This window comes from Lissotriton helveticus, chromosome 2_2 (genome assembly GCF_964261635.1).
Source record: "Lissotriton helveticus chromosome 2_2, aLisHel1.1, whole genome shotgun sequence".
Taxonomy (NCBI): Eukaryota; Metazoa; Chordata; class Amphibia; order Caudata; family Salamandridae; genus Lissotriton; species Lissotriton helveticus.
The window spans coordinates 254,518,546-254,541,975 of record NC_136060.1 but is presented as its reverse complement, the minus strand read 5'-3'; the positions used below and the strand labels follow the sequence as shown (position 1 = coordinate 254,541,975).

Genomic DNA, 23,430 nt, shown 5'->3' with positions numbered 1-23,430 from the left:
GGTAATGCAGATAACGCAAAAAAGAAACTTTCCTCCTATTTAACAGGACAGGTTAAGGCTAAGCGTGCATATACGTGTAAAACAATTAAAGGGCCTAAAGAGTTGAGCTCTAAACGTAAATCCACTAGCCCCACTCATGCAGATTCTAAGATAACTCCATCACTTAGGTCATATTTCAAGGCAATTCCTCAAGTCCTATTTCTATCGGATAAACCTTCCTCCCCGCCCTGCCCAGTAGGGACTCTTCTAGAGGCTGAGGGTCCTGAAGTGGCAGTGAATATTGGAGTAACGCGCTATAACAACAACTCAATCGCCATGGCGACGGATATTCTAGATGCCAATATGGAAGCTGATGTTGATGTAGACTTGAATGGAGGTAGAGAGCTGGAGCATGTAGACATTCTTACCCCCACTGAAGATCCTGAGAGTTTGGTCCCTGTGTTAAATTCCTTGGGTCCTTCTAGTACATCCGGTCATCCCCCACCCCTAGCCTTGGTTTTGGCTCCACCATTGGCCCCGCCACTTCTGTTGGCTCCTCCATTTTTGGTTGCAGGTCCCTCAGATGCTCAAACGCAAGGGTGTATCACACAAGATAGCACACAAGGCAGTGCACTGGCTCCTTCTCTTAGCGCTAGTGCTCTTTCAGCTAATTGTGCTAATGCATCTCTGACCACTTCCCTGCAGACTTCCATACAGGGCATGTTCGCTACCATATCTGCTGATATAAAAAAAGGGTTTGAGACCTCTGCTGCCAATCAGGCTGACATTAGATGTTTTTGTGAGTCTCTGGACAAGAAGCTATGTGACCTTACCTTAAGAACAGAGTCAATAGAGGACAGGGTAACGGGTAACTGGTCTGTCCATACATTTAGAGCAAGCAAAAGTGGACATTACAACACTTAGGAAAGAAGATCAAGCTATGGCAGAGAGGATGGAGATTCTTGAGAATAATGCCTGACGAAACAATCTTCGCATCTTAAATATTCCGGAGGACAAGGAAGGCTCAGACATTAAACAATTTGTCATCTCATTGTTGAAAGATGCCTTACGCTTGGATCAGTCTGTTGAAGAATTAGCTTTAGACATTCAACGTATCCATAGAGAGCCTTTCAAGAAGAACCCCCAAAGGACTAAACCGCGAAAAATATTGGTCAATTTCCATACTTACTCACTTAAGGAGACCATTCTCAATCTGGCCCTAAAGCAGAAATCTGTGAGTGGTAAGGGAATTAATTTCCAGATTCGATCTGACCTGTCAAGGGTCACACTTGATAAGCAGTGGGAGTTTGGGAGGAGGCTTGAGGCCTTTAGAAACCACGGGGCAGTTGCTCAACTAACTAACTCAGAATCACCGAGGAACCGAGCGATGCGGTCGGCGCCATCCTCACGCCGAGAAGAACGGTGCCAGATGAGTTTGGCGGCCATTCAAAAATAATCACATTCCGGATGAGCTTTTTATGGCGACGTATGAGGACCACTGCCCAAAATCAGTAGGAGCACCCCAAAGGCCCACCCAACGACGGCACAGCCACTGACCGTCAGTTCCATGCTCCCTACCCTTGTCCTGATGAAGACCCCAACATTAGGCGGCAATAACCCTTCAACGAACACATGGGGGTCGAAACGTAGACTACGCCAACAAAACACACCATAGGAACTAATACAATGAATGTTTCTAACCTATGTGTGATGCAATTTGGTGACATTAACACTACCTTGATTGTAAAGGCGTATTGATTTTACTGTGATGATATAAATGTCACACCACCTTTACCCAGTCCCTCACAACCTTTTCACTTCCCCTCCTTCTCGCACTGAGAGCACTCTTTAATGTAATGACTGAACAATTACATTGAATGAATGTCGATAATCTATGACAAATGTACTGTCGGAAACTCACATGAGTAAACCTTTGCCTGACTAAAAGCAATTTGTATTTGAATATTATGACTTTAATTTTACTTTATTATATCTAACCATATGTGGTGTACATTGGTATGTAGCAACACCAAATAACGTTTTTTCCACACGGACCATTTTCTCTTTTGTACCAACTAATCTTCCCAGCGACACTGAGAGTAATGTATAAAAACAGCATGCATAACATAAGGTCGGTTCAGGCTGCGGATGAGCTATTACTAACCATGGGCAAGGATAAAGGAGCATCAGGTTAAAAAAAGCCAGTTATTTAATATGGTTGGTGAGTCCAGACAGAAAAAAAATTCTGCAACTTTGTCAGTAATCTGATAGGGTCCTGAAGATGATGTTAGTTTAAATTTGAAAAAAAAAAAATAACAATAAACACATAAGCACGTATATAAATACACAAAAAAAAAAAAAAAGAAAGTGTGGTACATAAAATATTATTTTCAGTATAGCTATAAGGCATATAGTCCAGGTTTAATGTCTTGGCTTTACACGTTCACAGGTTGGGCGGGGACCCAGGTCGGGCGCTATCTTCTGGTTATTCCAGATAGATAGAGCAAGGGTTCCCCAGGAGGAGTGGGGGGGTTTGGGGCACAGGGGGGGGGGGGGGGGTGTCAAGGAAAACATTTAAAAAACTCCCTAATTTTTGCTCTAATCTAGTTTTGAGTTTGTGGGTGCTGTATGAAGATTATACGATTGTTTTTTTCTTACCTTGGTGGTATGTAACAGATGATCCCTGTTGCGTTGCTATAGATACTATTATGTTGCTCTTGATGGTAAAAAGCTTGGTGTGGTTTTTTCGTTATAATGAGTAAATTAGCCATCCTATCCTGGAATACTAACGGATTGCGTATTAGTCCCAGAAAAGATAATAATATGCAGTACCTTCGAGACGCTGATGCACAGATTATAGTACTCCAGAAAACTCATCTTGATGAACCCGAAATGGTTTTGTTGGCTAAAAAGAATAGGTGGATTGATCTATGTATAACGACCTCGCAATCTGTACATATTAGGGGTGTGGCAATAATCTTTAAAAAATCAGTAAAATCTAGGCTGGTCTCTAAACTGGTTGATCCTGGTGGAAGATGGGTAATTGCATCAGTGATCATAGCAGGGTCCCCAATAACCATTATAGGATACTATGGTCCAAATCAGGACGACCCGTCAGTTTTGAAGACCCTTTTTTCCCACCTGTATTCATTCCCTGAGCCGGTTATTCTTGCAGGAGATTTTAATATAGTCTTAGATCCCCTATTGGATAAGTCCCCTTCTAACCGTGCCAGACCTCTATCTAAAACCAGGTCTTTTCTGCAGGATAGTATGAAGCAACTAGGGTACAATGATATTTGGAGATCTTTGCATGGACAACAAAGAGGTGTTACTTTTCGTAATTATAGATATCACCACCAGTCAAGAATTGATTTTATTTTGATTAGTCAATCTTTGGTTAATTTGGTGACATCAGTCTCTCACCTCCCTTTTCATTTATCAGATCACACGCGGCCATTTATTTAGAACTGGAGGGGTTTCCTAAGAGTCGTATGAGAAACTGGTCATTTGATCGTTCATTGCTCTCCGCGTTGGATGTTAACAACGCCCTCAATGTGGAGGTGTAGCATTACCTGGAGGATAATGTTGGAACAGCTACTCCCGGGAGTGTATGGGATTCACTAAAGGCCTTCTTAAGGGGTCTAATAATAAATAAAGCTGCACATAAGAATAAGACCTATAGAGAAGCTGTGACTTCCTTAGAAATGGAAATGGCCAAATTGCAGACAGAAATAGCCATGCACCCGGATGCCCCTACGACCAAAGTACAGGAGTGTCAAAATAACGTAGTTACTCTAAAAGGGGAACTGGGCTCAGTTCTGAATGCTCGTGTTCTAGAGAGATGGGAGGCAAGTAAATTGGCTCATTTTGAGTATGGTGAGGGGGCTGGAAAGTTGCTAGCTTGGAAAACAAAGACTGAGCAGGTCAGAAATAACATCTACTCAATTATTTCCAATGGTGTAACATACTCTACTGATGAAGAAATCAGGGAGGTTCTCCGGGAAATTTTTAGCGAAATATACCGTGAGGACAAAAATATCGAAATTGAACAAGTTGGGGATTGGTTGGTGGGAGTCTCTCTTCCTGTACTCTCATTAGAACAACGTGCTGTTTTGGATGATCCAATCTCCCAGGAAGAAGTTAGATTGGCAATTATTAATAGTAAAAAGGGAAGGGCATCCGGCCCAGACGGCTTGCCATCAGAAATCTATAAGGCTCTGAATTCAACAATCCTCCCTTTCCTGACCGAGTTGTTTAATAATAAACCTCCAAGATGGAATGCTCCCTCCCATTTCTTGGAACAGTGCATCAATAACAGTAATACTAAAACCAGGAAAACCGGCAACTTGCAGTGGGTCATATAGACCAATTTCTATTCTGAACTCTGATTATAAAATCTTTGCGTCAGTGTTAGCAAATAGGTTGGGGGCAGTTGCTTCAAGTATCCTTCACTCAGATCAAAAGGGGTTTGTAAAGGGACGCCTGCTCTATGAATTGACCTATGATCTCATAGGAGCAATTGATATGGCTTCTGTAAAATCTCTTCCACTAGCTGTTCTCACCCTAGACGCCACCAAGGATTTCGATAGGGTCAACATTGATATACCTATCGGAAGTCTTGGGAAAATTTAACATCGGCGAAAAATTTAGACGTGCAGTGAGACTTTTGTATTAAAATCCATCTGCCTCTTTGTTAGTCAATGGTGAATTAACTAACCCATTTAACATCACGCGGGGCACCCGTCAGGGTTGCCCTCGTTCTCCCCTCCTATTCGATCTATATATTGAGCCATTCGCTCAGCGGCTATGGGACGACTGCAACATCAAGCCATTTACTTTCGAGGGATGGGAGAAGAAGGTATCCCTGTATGCGGATGATGTCCTTGTTTTCACCTCTGAACTCCGCTCGGCTTTTCCAGCTATAATTGCTTTGGCCCAGGATTACGGTAACGTGTCTGGGTATGAAATCAATGCCTCGAAGACTGACATCATGGTTTGGAACGACCCTGAGCCTGTGGCAGGGGCTCAGCTGAGTCCTGTTTTACGTTACCTGGGCCTAAATATATATTACGATATAAACTAAATAGTTCCATCAAATTTTTCGGTTATTGCTAAAGAGTGCCGTAGATTGATGAAATCATGGTCTTCGCTTCCTTTATCTTTATTGGGTAGAGCCAACTTAATTAAAATGACTATTCTCCCTAAAGTTACCTTTTTGTTTAATACCATCCCTCTTTTTTTCGAACCCTCTATGATAGCCAAACTTCAACGTGATATAAGTTCTTTTATTTGGAATGATCACATCCCCAGAATAGCTTGGAAGAAACTAAGGCGCCGTAGGGAAAAGGGTGGTTTGGCGGCCCCTGATATCCAGCTATATGCATGGGCTTTCCAATTCTCGCATGCCAGGATGTTGTTAAAATCACCAATTAACTCTGCCTGTGGGTATATGTTTGTAGCACTGCTTAGAGGGGAAAAAATAGCTGAACATGCATTTTTGTTTAAGTTTGGCGACCCCAAGTTTTTTAAGAAAATAAAACTGAAGGTATTGCGAGATATATCTAAAACATGGTTGAAACTTAGGCGCTCCATAAAACTTGATTATTTCTCTGGAAGATCTCCACTCTGGAATTCACCTGGGTCCCCAAGCTGGCTTCTGGATGGTCTCGCAGCACCTCTAAGAGAGGCAGGATTGGAGGAGTGGGGGGACCTCTTTGTGGAGGGTAGCTTACTCCCATGGGAGGTGTTACTCTCTAGGATAGGGCCAGTGCTCTCCAGGTGTAAATACCTGCAAATACGAAGTTGGGCACACTCACAGGTTCCTGCTAAGGGCCGATTTCAGTTAGGGGGTAATAGCAACATGGTCTCCCTCTTAATTGACAAGCCTCCAACAAAGAAAGAGGTTTCATTCTGGTACAACCTACTACTGGAGGAGGTTGATGGTGAGTTTCATCTGCCCGACACATTGTGGGCCGCACACATCACGAATCAAAATGTGGAGAACCTATGGTTTGAGTCCTTTAAGATCTTGTGGAATATAGTGAAACCATCGTGGTTACGCCGAAACCACCTTTTTACCCTACATAGGGCATACTACTCGCCCGAGAGACTCTCAAAGTTTCCAAATAATCCAGTAGTGGCATGCCCCAAATGTGGTCCGGTAGCGGCTTCAGATCTACACATGTTTTATGATTGCCCTTTGTTACTTTCTTTTTGGAATGCGGTCTGTCTTACACTCACTACTGCCTTAGGTTCCCAAGTCCGGCCATGCCCCGCTCTCATAATCTTCGGGGTTGCACCAGAATTCCAGGGTTCCGCAAAGTACTTACTCTTCTTTGGAATCTTGTTAGCCAGACGGGAAATCTGTAAGAAGTGGAAAGACCCGCTACCCCCTTCCCTGCAGGACTGGCGTATGTCAGTGCTACAAACGTCAAAAATGGACCTACAAAGATCGGGCAATCCAGATAAGAGAAATTTTTGGTCTTTACTACACTGGTCATAATTGAGTATGTAATCGGGCTTTTTTTTTTTTTTCCCGAAGTCCAATGATTACGCTGTTTGGCTATCTTTTTCATTCACGTCTGTATACCCAATAGGGCGATCAGATACAGGATTGGGTATTTGACTGCAGCATTCTGCCCAGAGGGTTATCTTGATGTGGTGCTGTGGGAGCATATTGAAGTACTGATGGGCGAACCACCTCGTAACATCTAATGCCCATACCAGTTTAACTGTGACAGTACGTTTATCTCTACGCACTACTACTCAGATACCAAGGGCGGGAATGAGGAAAAAAAAAAAACAACAAAAAAAACAGTGTTCTCTGTACAAATTAGCATGTAAGTCGCGGTTGCAATTTTAAAGATTAAGAACCCTTCCCAGTGGACCCTGAAGAAACCCTGTGGAAGACCGAAGGTTGGAGAGTCACCCCACCCGTAGATACCCTAGTACCCATGTTACTACACCAGGGAAGCCGGTTGCATAGGTGTGAAGTGGTGTCAAAAACTGCTGTCAAACCCAATGGAGGACTGCAGGAAAGTGCCACTGCTGGAGAAGGAGAATGTGTCCAGTGGAATCCGAAGGTGAATTCAAGTTAAAGAGTACCTGCAAGCAGAGGGGACAGTCTATGTCACTCAGAAGCGACCTGGAGACCTGTAAGACGAATGCCCACTGATGTCGGGAGTTGCAGGGGAGTTGACAGTGACCTTGACTCTGCAGCTGTGAGGACTAGGTGACACTGTGGAAGACCAGGAGCCATGCACGAGCTGTCCCATATCGGATGTAGAGAGTTGAGGGGTCGGTGTCCTTCGGGAGCACCAACAGGCCTAGGCAACTGCAAATAACATAGAAGTCAAAGAAGGTGCAATGTCGGTCCTAGCTAGGTCAAGGGGACTCACCACAAGCAGGGGAGTCAGGGAAGGCTCCGAGCAATCAGGAGAGCCCAAAAGAAACAAAGGTGACCCTCAACAGGACCCACAGGCCGGAGGCACTGGAGTTGCAAGAGGAACCTGAGCAGCTCACCAAAAATGCTGGCCACAATGCAAACAATGCGGTGTGGCTGAGGATTCTGGTCACTGGAGATGCTTGAGGTTGGGGCTACTTGGAGCCCGAAGATCTTGGTGGGAGGAAGCCAACAAGCCTTTGCAACGGCAAGTGGAGACATTGCACAGAGGTTCGGTTCCTGCGGCTCCCACGAGGGATACTGGCCTCAAACTTGGTGAGAGGGCAGGGCAGGCCTCGAGAGCTGTGGAGAGAGACCACTGGTGTTGTTTGACCTTTCAGAGTCCGTAGGAGCTCAGGATCAACGGACTGGTCAGCTACGTTACGGTGCCAGCAGATGCAGGGAAGTGACTCCTTCACTTAATGGGAGATTCCTTCAGTTGTCTTGGATGACCACAGGCCTTGGAAGGTTCCTATATGGTGCACAGGCACAGACGATGCAGCAGACTGAAAGGGGGATGAAGTTGAGCCCAAACGAAGTCCAGCAAAGTTCAGAGTGCTCAGACGGTAGAATTTGAAGTGGTGTCTGAATTGAATCGTGTCCCATGACGAATCTAGGGACCTACACCCAGGTAAGCCCTTAAGTACCCTAAAGAAACAGTTGGGACGACTCAGGGGACCCTCCCTGGGGAGGCTTTACCATGTCCTTTGCCCAGTTTTGCACCAGAGCCGGAACCAATGGCTCCCAGAGCTGGTGTGAACTGGACTATGCAAGAAGGCACCAAATGTGGCCCTCATGCAGACTGAGTGGTGCTGGCAAGCTCACCCACCCGGCCCCAATATATAAAATCCTGTCTGTGAGGTGGTCACACATCCCTGTGACAGGATACCCATTGTTCTGTCTTCCCCTGCTTGAGCTTGGCTCTGGATCAGGAGGGCAGAAACGTGTCTCTAGTCTGCAGCAGCAATGTTGTGCTGTCCGGGTCTATTTTCGTCAAATTTCGAGATGGTCATTGCGTAATTACGCGGTGCCAATCTATATAGTATATGACTGTTCACTTACAACCGGGAAGAATGTACTTCGTAGGCTGTAGGCACCATCACACTTGGAACCAAGCACCCTGCCTTCAGGATTGTAAAGGCCTGCTATAGGGATGACTTAAAGGTTTTCAAGTGCAGTGACCCTCGATATAGAAAACCTATATCTTTCGTAAGTGGTGCTAGCACCAGCTTACACAGGCTGCAATGGCAGGCCTGTAGTTACAGTTTGAATGGTCTCCCATGGGTGGCATAATACATGCTTCAGCCCATGGGGGACCTCTGGGGTACCTATGTCGTGGGTACCTTAGTACCATATACTAGGGACTGATAGGGGTACCCCAGTATCTAATCTGGGATGTACCTAAGTACTGAACATAAACATTTAGAGGAGAAAGCAGGGAGATTGGGGTCTTGATTAGCAGGATCCTAGTCAGACTAGTCAATAACAGCTGAACACCAGGCAAAAAGTGGGGGTAACCATAAAAGCTGATCCTACTTTCCTACAACCTCTTTCTCTGGAGACGGGCCCACCATGCAACCCCAAAGATACCTGCCGTTATACCGGTAAATTAGGTGGTGGCGACTGTACTTTGAAAGCTGGGGAAGGCAGTTAATCTACGGTGCCCTGATCTAATCCACCACAGGAACAGAGGAGAGAAATTGCTCCTGTGCAAAGAATACAGTTGATATTCACCAGTTAGCACACGCTGACCTTTCGCACACCAGCAATTCCTCTGGCCACACACCGACCACTTACATAGTTCACTGGAGACGCTGCAGGAGAGGGATAACATGTCAGTGCACTCAGCGCCGTGTTCTGCAAGAAAACGCTGCTAAGCGCCAATATTCAGATTTATTTATGGGAGTTTTGGCCTGGGGTACAATCGGACTTAAATCAATAACCACTAGCGGTGATACACACAAACCGCATGTTCCTGCCAAGGTATATAAATTGTACAGCATACAAGGCACGTGTGAACATTGGGAACCAAAACCCCGCTCCGGCTAACTGCCAAAAATCACTTGGTTTCCTCTGCTTGGCTTAACTTAACTGCCAAACCAGGCTGACACTCGCCTAGGTCCCTCCCTTGTAACAAGCAGTGCTTACATGCGGGCACTGACATTTCATATACAGAGGGCTCTCAACGGGAACTGAGCCATTGGTGATAAATGAATGACCTTGTCATGTAAGTCAGGGCGCTTTTGTGTCAAAACGAAGGCCTTGTTAGTGTGACACGCACGTTCTACATACCACTTCGCTTCAGGTTTCCAGATTCTACTCAGATGGCTACAGTACAGTAAACACGAAGGGAACACAGCCGAGCTCTCTCAAGGTAGTAGCACGTCGGACTTTAAAGATGCTGAAAGGCCTATGTGATTAGAGAGAGAGAGAGGAGAGAGAGAGGAGAGAGAGAAGAGAGAGAGAAAGAAAGAAAGAAAGAGAGAGAGAGAGAGAGAGAGAGAGAGAGAGAGAGAGAGAGAGAGAGAGATCAGCATATTAGATTTACAGAAACTAACGTAACATTAAATTAGTCAGGGCTATCAGCACCATCCGTGAAATGCGAAAAATATCAAATTTGTAATTAAATAGGCTTCAAAAGCTCACTAAGAGTCACATAGCTTTCAAAGGCAGTGGACAGCATCCTCCCATCAATTGAGTTCGGTCTAGAATGTGAGAGTCCAACCAAAGCTCATAATGAGTGAGTCTCACTCGTAACGAGTAATACATGAGGTGTCTGAATATAAACTCTAGACAAAGTGTTTTACCTGGGCGGGTACTCTCAGGCTCTGTGCACCTGCACTTATTGTATGAACAGGGAGCGCGCACCATCACGTCTCAGCAGAATGCATCTGCTTTGCGAAACGAACCTGCTGCACTTCTCTCTACCTCCATTCGAGGCAGGTCTAAACGGTAGAGGATCAGTTCCCTTTCTTTTGATGTACGAGTTGCAAATATCTCACTTAATACTGAAAAGCACCCAAACCTGGCAAATAGCTTTGTATTTCTTCATGTCGCTACAGCTGCAGCAGTGCTGTAATGAGTTGTATCGAACGTCGTTTTAGCTCTGCTGCTTTCTCATACACCAGCCCCTCATACCACCCAAAGAGTGTCTCAGCTCTGGAGCCATGTTTTGCTAAAGCCAAACCCGACTAAATTATTGCCATATTACATGCCAGAACATTCAGGGCAAACCTACTAGGTGTTCTCTGTCACCCTTAGATCGACCAAGACATTTACATTAAAGCGACTGATCACGAGCTTTTCACCACTGTGACGCTGTTGCTAATCTAATTTATGTATGTGGTTTTATAAGTTTTGTTTTTATAGGGTTTGTTTTTGGTTTTACAGGTTTTTTTTTTCCCCCTCAGTCTCAAAGCTTCAGTACCTTACAAATTCTTAAATGTTCTTATTGAAAATGAAAATGAAATATATATATATATTTATCATTATGTATGTGGCACTTCTATACTAATAATGCGGTATCTTTTTTTTATTTTTAAAGAGCCTTTATTTGCTTAGCACGGAAATACAGACATGGGCCTACAACCAATCCGGCCGGCCGCTATTCAAATCGGCAAAGAGTATCAAAGTATAAAATATACAGCGGTCCGAAGTTCAAAGGCTGAGTAGCATCAGGATATGACATACATTGAAATCACCATGTAACAATAAGGATCCGAGACGGTTAATTTTACAAGAACGAAAAAGAAAGTAAAAATCAATGTCGCACAGTCGCACACGCCCCTATTTCAGCTAACTAAAAGCAAAGAATCTACGCCAATGATGTACATAGATTACGAGTGATGGGAGAAGGGTTACAAGAGTCAGGATAGATGCGATAAGCACATAGCAATCATGGCGAACTGGTCCCACCCCTCGAGGCGAAACACACTATAGGAGACATGAAAGACGACGACATCGAAAAGGAAAAAGGGCAAAGGGCCATAGAAACAAAGAGAGAACAGAGTAACAAACCCATCCCCCAACCCCCAACCCTGCACCCCTGCAGAAGGCTACGGCCTACCCCCCCAGCAGCGTGCCTGTCGCCCTAAATAAGAGACCCGAAATACAGAGAAGAATAAGAGAAAAAGAAAGGAAAAAGAAAAAATACAGGAGAAGGGCCCTCAATCTGATTCTCCGGCCCCTCCCACCTCCACATGCGAAAAACGTCTAAACAGCAACGGTAAAAGGTGTACAAAAAACAGCAATCACGTACTACGCAATCAATTACATCCCCGCTAAGCACCCCTTAAATTACCATCAACCATCTATAAGTCCCTCCATGTCCCAAACGAATTCACCCCTGGCCCCTTCTGTCAATAGTACCAACGTTGAACCATCCCCCAGACGGGGTACAAGGTAGCACAAAGGGTCCGATTGCACCGGGAGGATCAGGCAGTGTCTTTTTCACATAAAATCCCGGCCACCGAAGTCTCGCCGACGGTGCACGGCGGAAGTTCAAGTGCAACAATAGCAAAACCGACAACAGTCTCGAGTCCGAACCCAGTTCCGCCTGACATGGAAAAGGAATCACACGATGCGGGAAGCGCCGAAACCCTGCCGGGGCTGCCCAAACCATGGATCGATGCAATTCCCCCACTCGTCGATCAGAGAAAGGCCCCGATGAGACAATCACATGTGCAACAGGTGTATCTGCAGCAATTCCACGAACCAGAGCCACCCGCATCCCCAAGAACGTAGACTCAGCCGGGGAATATGTCAATGAATCAGAGGCAGACACATCGGCGCCTCCTGAAGAACGATCCATGCCGTTACAAAATGGCGGGTCGACAATAGCGGCCATCATCTTCCCCAGGTCTCGGGCCTCCCGGATCAGGGTAGTCTGCAGGGTTGTTAGTGCAGCCAGTACATGTCTGGGTGTGGGTGTTGTCCCGCGTAGCCAAACCCCGGGACTCTCTCGTGCACCGGTTTCTCTGCCCGGATGAGGGGCGCGCAAGGAGGCAGCATCTGCCATTTCAGCCGACACGGTCTCTTTCTCCTCCACCTCGCCTCAGGAGCGGGTCCAACCCCCGGAATCAGCAGGATTCACAGCGGGATCCCAATAGTCGGGGCAGGCAACAGAAAGGAGAGTCACCGAAAGGCTAAACAAGCCCCCTGTTGCTCCCCGGGAGGCACCCACCGGTTCCCGGAGGGGACTGTTAACACGGCCGGGTATCGCACCGAAGGGGAACTGGGCACCATGGACTCTCTCCGGCCCAGCTACACCGCCTCTCCCAAAGGGCAGCCCACTATCGGGAGTGGGTTGGCAACATCTCTTCCGGTTCCCAGCTCTCAGGTTCTCTCCGTCCGGCTTCCCAGCGCAACCAGAGGCCACTGGTGGTACAGTCACAGCCGGACACTCTCCGCACTCGAGATCCCGGCCTCAGCACCTCGAAGGCCGTCAAACAATCGGGGACATTTCCTCGGGTCTACTGCACGGTGGAGCCTCAGAAGTAGACGGTAAGTGAATGCTTCAATTCACCTACTCAGATCAGTAAAGATTGCTCAGGTTAATCGCCAGGATATATGTGCGGGCGGGAGGGCTCCCGGAGCCAAGCGTTTATGCAGCCATCCCGATCGCCATCTTGAATAATGCGGTATCTTAATGTGCCTTTCCTCCCTAGAACATTGCGATCTTCTGTCTTTATGTTCTAGTCGTGGCCGAAGGAGACTATCCTTGCACGTGCCATGCTTACAGGCCAGGCAGTTGTTTCATCGAGTTGTTAAGGCGCTGCAGTGCCTTGTTTGAAGGCCCAGGAGAGCTTGTTCTAGTAGATACAAAGTCCTCCTCCCTTTCTTCGCAGTATGTGGGCCCAGCAGGCACAATCCGTGAAGGCAGCTCTGTGCTGCTCTTCTTGATTAGCAATGGTGTTAATTACTGTGTGGAAGAAGGGCACTACCATAACATGCCAAACTATGCTCTTATACCGCTGATGCTGAGGAAACTCCGAAGCACCGTTTCGTACACTCACAACCACTAGGCGCCCCGGCCTATGTATAGTGTGATTCACAGGTCTTTTGCCGGGAGCAGTTAAACTCACAGCCTAGAATCCTGGCATATAAAATCAGTAGAATCAATTATGCACATATTAACGTCTGTAATTCACAGCGCTACGAAGTGACGCCCCTGTGACGCCGAGAGGTATATACAAACCCATTTTCATTATTGCAATTAAGAGTGGCCGTGCTAACATGTCACTTAATTAATAATTTGTCACAAAAAAGTTTTGAAAATGCAACCGCAGAAAACATTTAAAACAAATGTTTTTTTGTTGTGATTTTATATGCATACAACGAAGACAAAAAGTTGTTATGTGGGCTACCCACCCGTGAGGTTACAAGTTATAGAGTTAATGGTGTATATCTCGGCAGGTTCCCCTTTTGCTGGTTATAAGTTGCTGGTAGGATATATATTATTAAGGAGAGATAAAGAGCTATAAAATGCCACATGTGACATTGGTTTCTCCAGAGCGCTAAGTTCAGATTCGAATAGACTCCCCAGACATCTGCATGACTATTCCACATTTCTCTGACTGTTGTGTAGAAGATACATAGTATAACTTGGGCAATGCAGCTCTAGTCTATTCCAGCGCTTATCACATGTGCCCTGTGATTTCCGGCACACCTGTATAATGTATGTAAAAACTATACACTGGTGTGCGACCTACACCCAACAACTCATCATCTCTGCCATCTAGGATGCAAATGTCGAGCTCTCCTGGAATGTGAGCATTCTCTGCAGTCGCAGCCGCCATGCCGGGTGGGGGGGAAGGGGTGGGGGTGTCTGGGGGGGGGTAGATCGGTTGCGTGAGTTTGCGGGGGGTCGCGTGGCTTTGCAGGGGGGAGTGTGGGTTTGCAGGGCGGTGCGGGGGGGGGGGAGTGGGACGGGTTAAATTAGAGTAAAAAAAAACGTCCCTTCCCCTAGGTCCCGCGTTTTCCTGCTGCTCCTGGCCGGGTCTGCATTTCTACAGGCAGCCTCCCTCCCCTAAGCGAATCACAACGCTGCAATGGCAGCGATGTGATTGGTGGGGACGGCGTCCAGCCGGGCTCCTACGGAGAGGCCATCAGCCTACAAAGAGAAAAGGGAGAGTGCACTTGACTGGGTGGGGCTGCCCAAACAGTCTGGGCCCGCAACAGTGGGCAAGCCACTCCCCCTGCCCTCGAGCAGGACCGCCCACCCGCCTGCCCCCAACCAGGCACTTCTGCTTTCTTGCAGTGCGAGAAGCAGAAACATAAAATGGTACTTTTACCATTTTATGTTTCTGCTTCTCGCACTGCAAGAAAGCAGTGGGGCGACGCCCCTCCGCCCTAGTGGAGGATCCGCCCCTGATTAGTCTGCTGCAATATAATCCTCTGCATCTGTCTGTGCGGCCGCATAGGATGTGAACTTATAAAGAATTGGGCACTGCTTGGTCCTTTCCTTAGGAGACTGGAATGTCGATGACCACACAGTGGTTCCTACTCCCAAGATGGCTGCAACACTGATAAACTATGTAGTAAAGCATAACTCTTACATATGGCAGAAGTGTAAGCGCTATAGAAAAAAACGAATCAATATTAATAAAAGAAAATATGACAAATCAGGTCATATTGTGGATTCAAAGGTTTTACATACTTTGCGGGTAGAGGTGAGGTTGCCATCGAAGGCTCAAGCCCAGGCGCGCAACACCCATTGGGCTCACGGGGCTTCAGCCAAAAATCCCCCCCGCCACCCCCCACCCGGCGTGTGTGTCAGCCCGGCAGAGACAGCTTCGCGGGCTGGCGAGCATCTCATTGCAGCCGCACCCGAGTACTTAACAGGTCTTTAAAAGACCATTTACTTGCAAATTAGCTTTTGTTGTGTGTTGACCCCTTCTTACAGCCACTCTGTCCGTGGTTGGAAGAATTAGCCCCCCCAAAATATTTTTCAGCCCCCCCCCCCCCCGAAATTTGGCTCTAGTTGCCTGTCTGCTCAAGCCAGATATCTGGCTCTGAGTTGCCCCGAGGTCTCCCCTTGGTGTCCCGAGTCAAAAGCAAGCCAACCCAATAGGCTGCAGATTCTACCTCCTTTGCATCGCCTTGCACACTATCACTTCAGTCTGTAAACCCTACCCCTAGGTGACCCAGAGGAAAGGCAGTGCCGCTGGTTATTTGCATGTCTACAATCAAAATGGAAAAATCCTGTGACACTGGCTAGCACTTCCTGTGCTGCACCCAAGGTGCTTGGAGAATGATGTGGTATTGCGCAGAGGGCCAAGAAGGCTGTAAGAAAGTAGTTGGTGCAAGGGGGTGATCACCAGGTTGGTCTGACGAAGAGAGGAACTCTGAGCAAGAAAGACAGAATGAGAAACAGAGAAGGAGAGTGGGGGCATGGGGAGCGAGAGCATCTGATGAAGAGATGAAATAAGAGCAAGAGAGACAGAAGAAGAAACAGAGAAGGAGAGTGGGGCATGGGGAGCGAGAGCAAAAAAGTGAGAGACGTGGAATGGAAATAAATAAAGGGAGCGATGAAGAAGGGAAAAAGTGAGTGAGAGAAAAAGAAACCGGTAGAAACAGATGTAGAGAGAGAAATTGCAACAGATGGAAAGAAGGAGAAATATGAAGTAGATTACAAAATGGTGGAAGAATGAGAGAAAGCAAGAGACAATCCACATGACGATTTTGCTCTTGCTGTGGCTCTTAGAGCAGAGCCCGATCTCTGTCCTGGCTCTTCTGATTAGTTCTCTGGCTTGCCCACAGCTAGTTGCTAGAAAGCTGGTGTCATTCAAGGACCGTCCACACCTCACATTATAATTTACTCTACAGTTGTATGAAAGGAAAGACTTGTGCTCTGCCTTGCAGTTTCTGGTTCTATTAACTATATTGTACGTAGATTCAGGGTAAACAGTAAGCTGCTTCACCCGGAACATTAAGCTGTAAAATTAACGCCTTTCGTCCCACTTTTTAAATGTTTTAATGTGGAAGTGGTTTAGTTGATGACCCTTCTTTAAGCATTAAAATATTTCCACTGGTTCCAAAGGAAAAAAAAAATGATTCTGTGTTGATGATATCGTTTGCTGTAAATGGACAAAAGTAAAAAAGCATATTTCCTTTGCCTTATTACGTAAACGGTTACCCAGGTAGCGTTGAATGTCTTTTTGGGACAAGCAGTGGCGCGCATGCACATTGAATTAACCAAAATATTGAGTGTTATCTTTACAAATTCTCTTTACAAGTGCTATGTATAAATACTGTTGTGAGAATACAGTACCCAGCAATAGTGATTTCTGTAGCAATTTTGCTTGGAGTTTTTCGTTAATATTTTTCAGTAGTTTGAGAAGTTTCTGCAACTTGGATTTGTTTATTTCAAACTCTTCCCCGGCAAACGTTTTCTTGTTAAACTCGCTGGCAAAGAAAGGGAATACATGTTAGATATGATTCTTATGTTGTACGTGTCAATTGCAAACATTTCTCTAAAATTTGAGAACTGTTCTTCACTACAAGGCATTGCCCAGGTTGAACCCATAGAAGGACAAGCATTTGCAAAGCCAATATGTAACTTTTTTTATTTGAAAGTGTTTTAGTGACTGGCTAGTTTTATGTGTGGTTGTGTGGCCGAGTGAGAGCGAGTATGAGCCCGTGGGTGGATGGATAAAGAGTGCATGGATGGTTGGCGGGGGAAGTGGGAGAGTGTTTGAGTGCATGAAAGAATGAGGGCAATGCTTGGCAGTCTGACTGACATTAGCAGTCGGTGCATGTCTCACCCCACCGCATGCAGGCAAAAATGCTAGTTAATGGAGGCAGTCTGAGACTTTGAGTGGCTGGGTCAATATCTGCATTCCAATGTAAATGCAGATATATTTAATGTTGTGATTACTGCTTAGTGAATACACTAATGCACTTCTTCCATTAGAAGGGCAACACAGTGCTTGGAAACTGGCTTAATTTGGTCATGGATTGTGCCACCAATAGTGAAATAAAGATTGTCAAAATCCCGTTTCAAAAGCCGTGCCTGGCTGCAATATCACCACGCTTTTGAGTGCAGTCGCTGCTTCTAGTGGTAATGCCCGCTGACCTCCCAAGCTAATAGGTCCAGTAACCTGAGTCAGATACTACCCCCTTTTTTTGCTTATTTGTTTCCTGGGATAAAAAAAGTTTGTGAACGTTGAGTTCATCATTGTGCACCTAGTGAATGTTCTGCCATCACTTATGGCACACCTTTCATTAGGGCTACCCATAACTGATTGCAGTTCCAAGATGGAGGATAAATGCTGGCCACAGAGGACAGTAGGGACAATTCCGTCCCCCACTTTTTCTTTCTCTCCTCTTCTTATTTTCTAGGGCTTTCTGGAAGGAATACATAGGGGTTTCGTTCGCAGCAGTCCCCTGGAAGGTGTACCTGGCCATCTGCAAAAGGGCAGTGGCCACTGCAATACAGTATGGGAAGAGGATCTCTCGGAGGAGGGAACTGCTGCCCCATCCTAATTGTCTAGATCTTTTGAACTCCGATTATGTACATACTCTGGCAGTGTTCTTAGCCCAAGTGGCTGAAGTTTAATACAAGAGCTGCAGCTTTCCTTCAGGTTGGTTTATACTCTTTGGACATCGCCTGGCATGTCCCCGGCAGCTGTTGGTGGTTCCAGAACTTGATGCTGAATGATGCCCATGTACTCTCTGCTAGCAATAAGTCTGAATGGCCCTTGTAGCTTCGTTGGCTTGCCCTGTCGCTGTTTCTGAACTTGTTTGTGTGGAAGCTCCTAGCTGACCCAAAAGGTACACCCAATTGATTTGCTAGCTAACCAGAGTGAGAGAAACCTGTATGAACTAGAGTAAGCCATTTGTGCATGTGGGCTTGCACATGTTGAAGATAGACTTCTGTCTCCCCTGTTTCATTATCGGATTTGCTCCCCAACCGCCATGAACACGCAGCCTCTGACAAGGATCCTCTAAGGTCACTAGGAGACCAACAGCACTAAGCCTCAAAGAAGGAGGTAGGGCCTACCTCTCTGGACCAGAAATCTGAGATGCAGGTTATATGAGACACATTATTATTTGATACCTTTTTGTTTGTTTGCTTTTAGGTGTACTGAAACAATAGTGTTATGAAAAGTAAAGTTTTCCAACTTCACAAAAAAGCATCTCAGTTTTGGCAGGAAGATTGTGATCTTCCATTTTTCAGGGTAGTGATTGTGGTCACTTAGCTTTTCATTATGGCTTTGTTGTAGTATTGTATTTTCTCTTTCAGGATTGTGTGAATGTTTATGATAGTTTGCTGATCGCCAACATTGCATAGGGTTGATAGCCTGTAATTCGTGTGTTACTACTGTATTATATTGGCTTGCATATTTCTTTGTGTTTTGTGTTCTTAGTACTGTTTTGAATTAACATTACCAACATTACCAAAAAGGCGCTACAATCTGCTATTCTACTCTTCTTGACCAGGGGCTTACTTTGTGAACCGACCTATGTACTAATACTTTGGTTTGGTATATAAAGAATCTGAATAGGTTGCAGTCAGACCTACTTAATTAATATTCATTAGGTAGGTCACAAATTGAGACTCCCTGTGATTTGTCGCAGTCACAGGAATTGTGGCCTACGAGGGTCAGTAGAGAACATGCCTGTGATTGCGTTTAAATGAAGAAAACGTGTTTTTTAGGAACCTGATATCCTTATAGGAAACGGGGGCTGCCTTAAAAAAAAAAGTTTGTGAGAGTTATTTACGATCTCATGTATATGGCAACTACTGTCCTCATGCTATTGTCTCTGTATGATGTGGTCTCTTGAGCTTTTGTTAATAAAAATATATTTTTTTAAACGTTTGTGAGAGTTGGCAGTTGCCCATGCAACACTGCCTACTCACACCGAAGCATTTACCCCAATTTCCAAAGGGTATGGAGTCCACAAAGGACCCCTTCCATTTTGCAAATCAGTTACCACTGTTAGTAACTTTTCAATGCTTTGTGACTATTATTACGGTCAGAACCCATTGATATATAGGGATATGAAGTGCAGTTTAGAACGGACTCCCCAACATGCACCTTCCACATTGCGAATCGTAATCCATTGGGATTAAATATATTTGTATTGCATTTTTGTAACATAACATCGAAAAGGAAATATTTTGTATAGCCTACGTCCTAGTTTAAACCCACCAAAGGATCTCCGCCGTCCATTATCACCATACTTACTAGTCACACATTTGCAAATTGCTTCCAATGTTAAGTAGAGCCGTTTTAGCTCCCAGTGTCTCTTTGACTTGTACAGTAATCAAATGTTTGTGGGCATATAGACTTACAGCAGACCCCACTGCTTCCTGAATTCACCTCCCCTCCCTAAGGTGGTTTTGAAATGTTTTCATTGTCTGAATCCAGTAGTTCCAACCCAACCACGTCGCCTCTCCGGCTACCCCCGTAGTACTCCACATTGACAGAATGTTTTCTTTCGCTGCTTGGAGTGGATGAGAGATAATTTGCCTTTCCTGCCATCTAAGCGGCAAATGTCTTCTGGCAGTGACCTCAGCAGAACCAGTTCTGGGCAATTTGGCAGCTGGGACCCTGTTATGTCTTCAGTCGTTTTAAGAACCAGATGCCAGAAAGGTGCATGGGTGAGAGATCCCACCCTCCATCACCTTTCCAGCAGTCTGTGCCTTGTGGGTGTCCCGTAGCCTATATTGAGTAGGCGTGTAGTAGCAACAGTATATTATTTTCAGAAGTATTTCTCTACCTCTGGCATGGCAGGCAACTAGACCCACTCTGATAAATATATATGTTATTGCCCATCATGTAGCCTGATGGCAAACTCACTCCCAGGCATCTTGGAAAGGAAGCCTTACACCGGGGTCAAGCCTATTGAGGAGGTGGTACAGCCTGTATACCATAAGCCTCTCGCTGTCATGATTCCGAAGACATTTTTCAATGAGGTGAGGTCCCTAGTGGTCTCCCGTTCCGTGTGTGGCTGTAGGAAATGATTCGGTCCTTTGTAACTCTAACTCATCTAAGCTGCTCAAAGGGTATTATTTGCCCCCTTTTAAACATGTCTTCCAGGGGTATGCAACCTTCCCTTCCTCCCATCCGAGGAACTCCTGCCTATCTTGGCCAGGAGATAATTCTTTACCCAAAGGGGCATAAAGTAGGAGGGGGGACTTGGTTGGGCCTCTCCACACGCCTATTTTATCCCGGACCCTTGAAGAAGACGCTTTGATCTGGGAGACATGCACATCAGCATTTCTATCAGTTTTGGCCACCCAGTGGGCCATTAATCTACTTCTGCGCCACTTTTAGGAGTAACTTTACCACCTCATAAAATAGGTTTAGTGACTAGTTCAAAACTTTTTAGCCGCTGTAAACTCGCAAATTTCGCATATCACAAGGTTTGTGACCACTCGAAAGTTTACATCTGGCCGCTGGTTCTGTCTTGTTTTTCCGTGGGGAGTCTGCCAAGCAATTACAGGTTATTTATGTACTATTTGTAAAATGAATCCCAGTGCGAAATCTAAAACTTAGACATTCGGGTTGCTTTTTCCGAAAAATGTGTGTAATGTACATTATAAATATTTACCTGTGCTCCTTTAGTACATCCACCTGTTAAAAGAAACAGAACAGTTTTACAGATTATTGTGCTTGATCAGCTAATGAAGCACATTCACAAGGATTAAAGGGTATCTTTCGGGTACAGGCATCTTTCGTCCGAGTGACTCTGTGAGAAGAGGGAAATCTGTTTCTCATTAAGCAACACTTAATGTGTGTTTCTCCTTTGAAACCCCCAGTATTTGCGATCAATTCCTGCGCTTGCTGCCCCGTGCGGCCGCAAGTAAGAGCTGGTGCAGGCCGCAGCCCCCAAAACTCGTGCTGGCCGGGCGGATAGCAACCCACCCTCCACTTTCTTATGCCACTGTCTGCCAGAATATACCTTCCTTCAGAAGAAAAAATTGCCCCCTCAGATTGGGTCTGGTATTACATCCAATTATTTTATGTAAAGTATTGGTTAATATACTATCCCTTAATTGGCATTTTATTTTATACGTACTGAGGAATATTTCTGAATCCCTGTCTTTGGGCAAATGTGATTAGTTAGCATGGTAGGTAACCTCCTCCATGGTGAAACTAGTTCAATCATAGAGATATAGTGTCGAGATTGGTTTCCTGTTGCTAACTTAAAGCACTTGTTTCTTGTATTGGTCATGCAGATATACTTTGCAGTTACGCTCAATGGTTTCTTACCTGTTTTGTTGTGGCTGTCCAATTTTGTTGTAGTTCTGTTTCTGCAATTTTAATTAATTTGCAAATTTGTTCTAAGTTTTGGTTCCCGTCTCTGATGGCCCTGTTTAATTTCCCCACGGCAATTCTTGAGTTTTCTTCTATTATTTCGATGGTCTCTTGTTCATCTTTGTCCAACGTTCGTCTCATTGCATCATACTGCTCAGATACTTCTTGTTTAAGGTGGTTAGATGTGTCCTGCAAGAGATGAGACACAACAGATTGCAAGTACTGTGCTATCTATTACAGCCACATCAGTGAAGCTATTCTGTGAAATACCATCATATTTTGAGGTCAGGTATGATTTATCGTGAAACAATTATGTTTTTTATAATTTAGCAAGTGTAATACCAAAATGGAAACATTAATTCAAGGGCTACAACAACATGTTCGTGGAAATTTGGCAATATTTTTTAGCATTTCTGCATGTGTTAATATTACGCATGTACTCCAAAGGTCCACAACTGCCATTGTATTTGAGGAGTACTCGTGGAACTCTGCAACTTAAAAAAAACACACACATTTTCTCCAAATGGAGGAGTGATACTACAGAGTAAGTTTCCGACCTTTTGATCCTGAGTTTTGGACCGTCTTTGCAGTTAACTTTAAAGAGAGGAGGCTGAAAGTGAGCAGTCTTGTAATTATGAACTATGGTGCATTCAAGGAGGGCACGAGGCATTTATTAAAGAGAAAAAGTGTGTTCATCTAATATTACAGTGTAAAATGTCTTAATATTTTCCTTTTTTTAAAAACAGTTCTTTATTTAGTACATTTTTGCATTAGTCCCTTCCTAACTTTAGTCCCTCCCCACCCATGCCCAGCCAGCTTATACATTTTTTGATCAAGAATTTCATTACGAAAACATAAATATATACACTTATTTCACTAGTTCTTGCTAAATATGATAACATATGATGAATGACATACTAGCACATTGTTAAAGAAAAAGGGAGAGGAAAAGAAGAAAAAAAAAAAGTTGCTAGATTATTAGATCAATAAATTATAAAAGTTAGGGATATTTATATTCTATTTCCATACTCATTTGTCCATTCGTTTGCAAGTTATTAAGTCATGTTATTTTCACACGATTTATAAGTTACTTGCTGCCTATCGTTATTCGTTATTTTGCAGCCAATTAATTAGGGGGCCCCAGATCTCGAGACCCCTTTTTTTCTTATGTATCCCCTTCCTCCTGTATATAGCTATTTCTAGGCTATAGCTAGCTAGAAGTCTTGACCGCCACTGTTGGAATAGCGGAGGCGTTGGATCCAGCCATCCAGTTGCCAGACAAATCCTAAAGATGGCCATAGATATGGATATCAAGCCCTGTGTTTCCCTGGATCTTAGACCTTGTTCTAATCCCAACATTATTTCTGTTGTCGTGATAACGATTGGACTTTGAAAAATTTCAGAAAGAAATTTAGAAATTTCTGATCTGATAATAGTTAGTGAGTGGCATGTGGCAAATATATGTACTATATCGGCGGCATGTGTAGCACATTTTGGACAATTCGTACCTTTACCCATACTCCATTTGGCAATCTGAGACGGTGTGTAATATAGTTGAAAGAAAGTCTTATAATATTGAGCCTGTAATTTCGTAGATATTAGTGATGTTTGAGAGAGTTGAAATGCTGATTGTACGCCGTCTATAGTGATATTTAGTTTATTTTGCCATTTGAGACTATGTCTATCCAGATCATCTGGTAGCAGTGAGATTAAAGTTTTATAAATATCTCCTATTTTAATCGG

At 44.8% G+C, this 23,430-nt stretch overlaps 2 protein-coding genes across 2 annotated transcripts in view; one reads left to right on the top strand and one right to left on the bottom strand.

The window, feature by feature from the left end:
• The window catches only part of ZCCHC4 (zinc finger CCHC-type containing 4), a 374,799-nt gene that overhangs the window by 138,347 nt on the left and 213,022 nt on the right, over nucleotides 1–23,430 (top strand). The gene's annotated exons all lie outside the window — the stretch shown is intronic.
• Nucleotides 1–23,430, bottom strand: part of LOC144821396 (E3 ubiquitin-protein ligase TRIM69-like) — a 56,821-nt gene that overhangs the window by 7,624 nt on the left and 25,767 nt on the right. The window contains exons 3-5 of the mRNA XM_078678378.1: nucleotides 21,643–21,876; nucleotides 20,981–21,003; nucleotides 16,692–16,825 (exon numbers count right to left, since the gene is read on the bottom strand). Of these exons, the coding sequence (XP_078534504.1) occupies nucleotides 16,692–16,825; nucleotides 20,981–21,003; nucleotides 21,643–21,876 (391 nt within the window). The remainder of the gene's footprint in view (nucleotides 1–16,691; nucleotides 16,826–20,980; nucleotides 21,004–21,642; nucleotides 21,877–23,430) is intronic.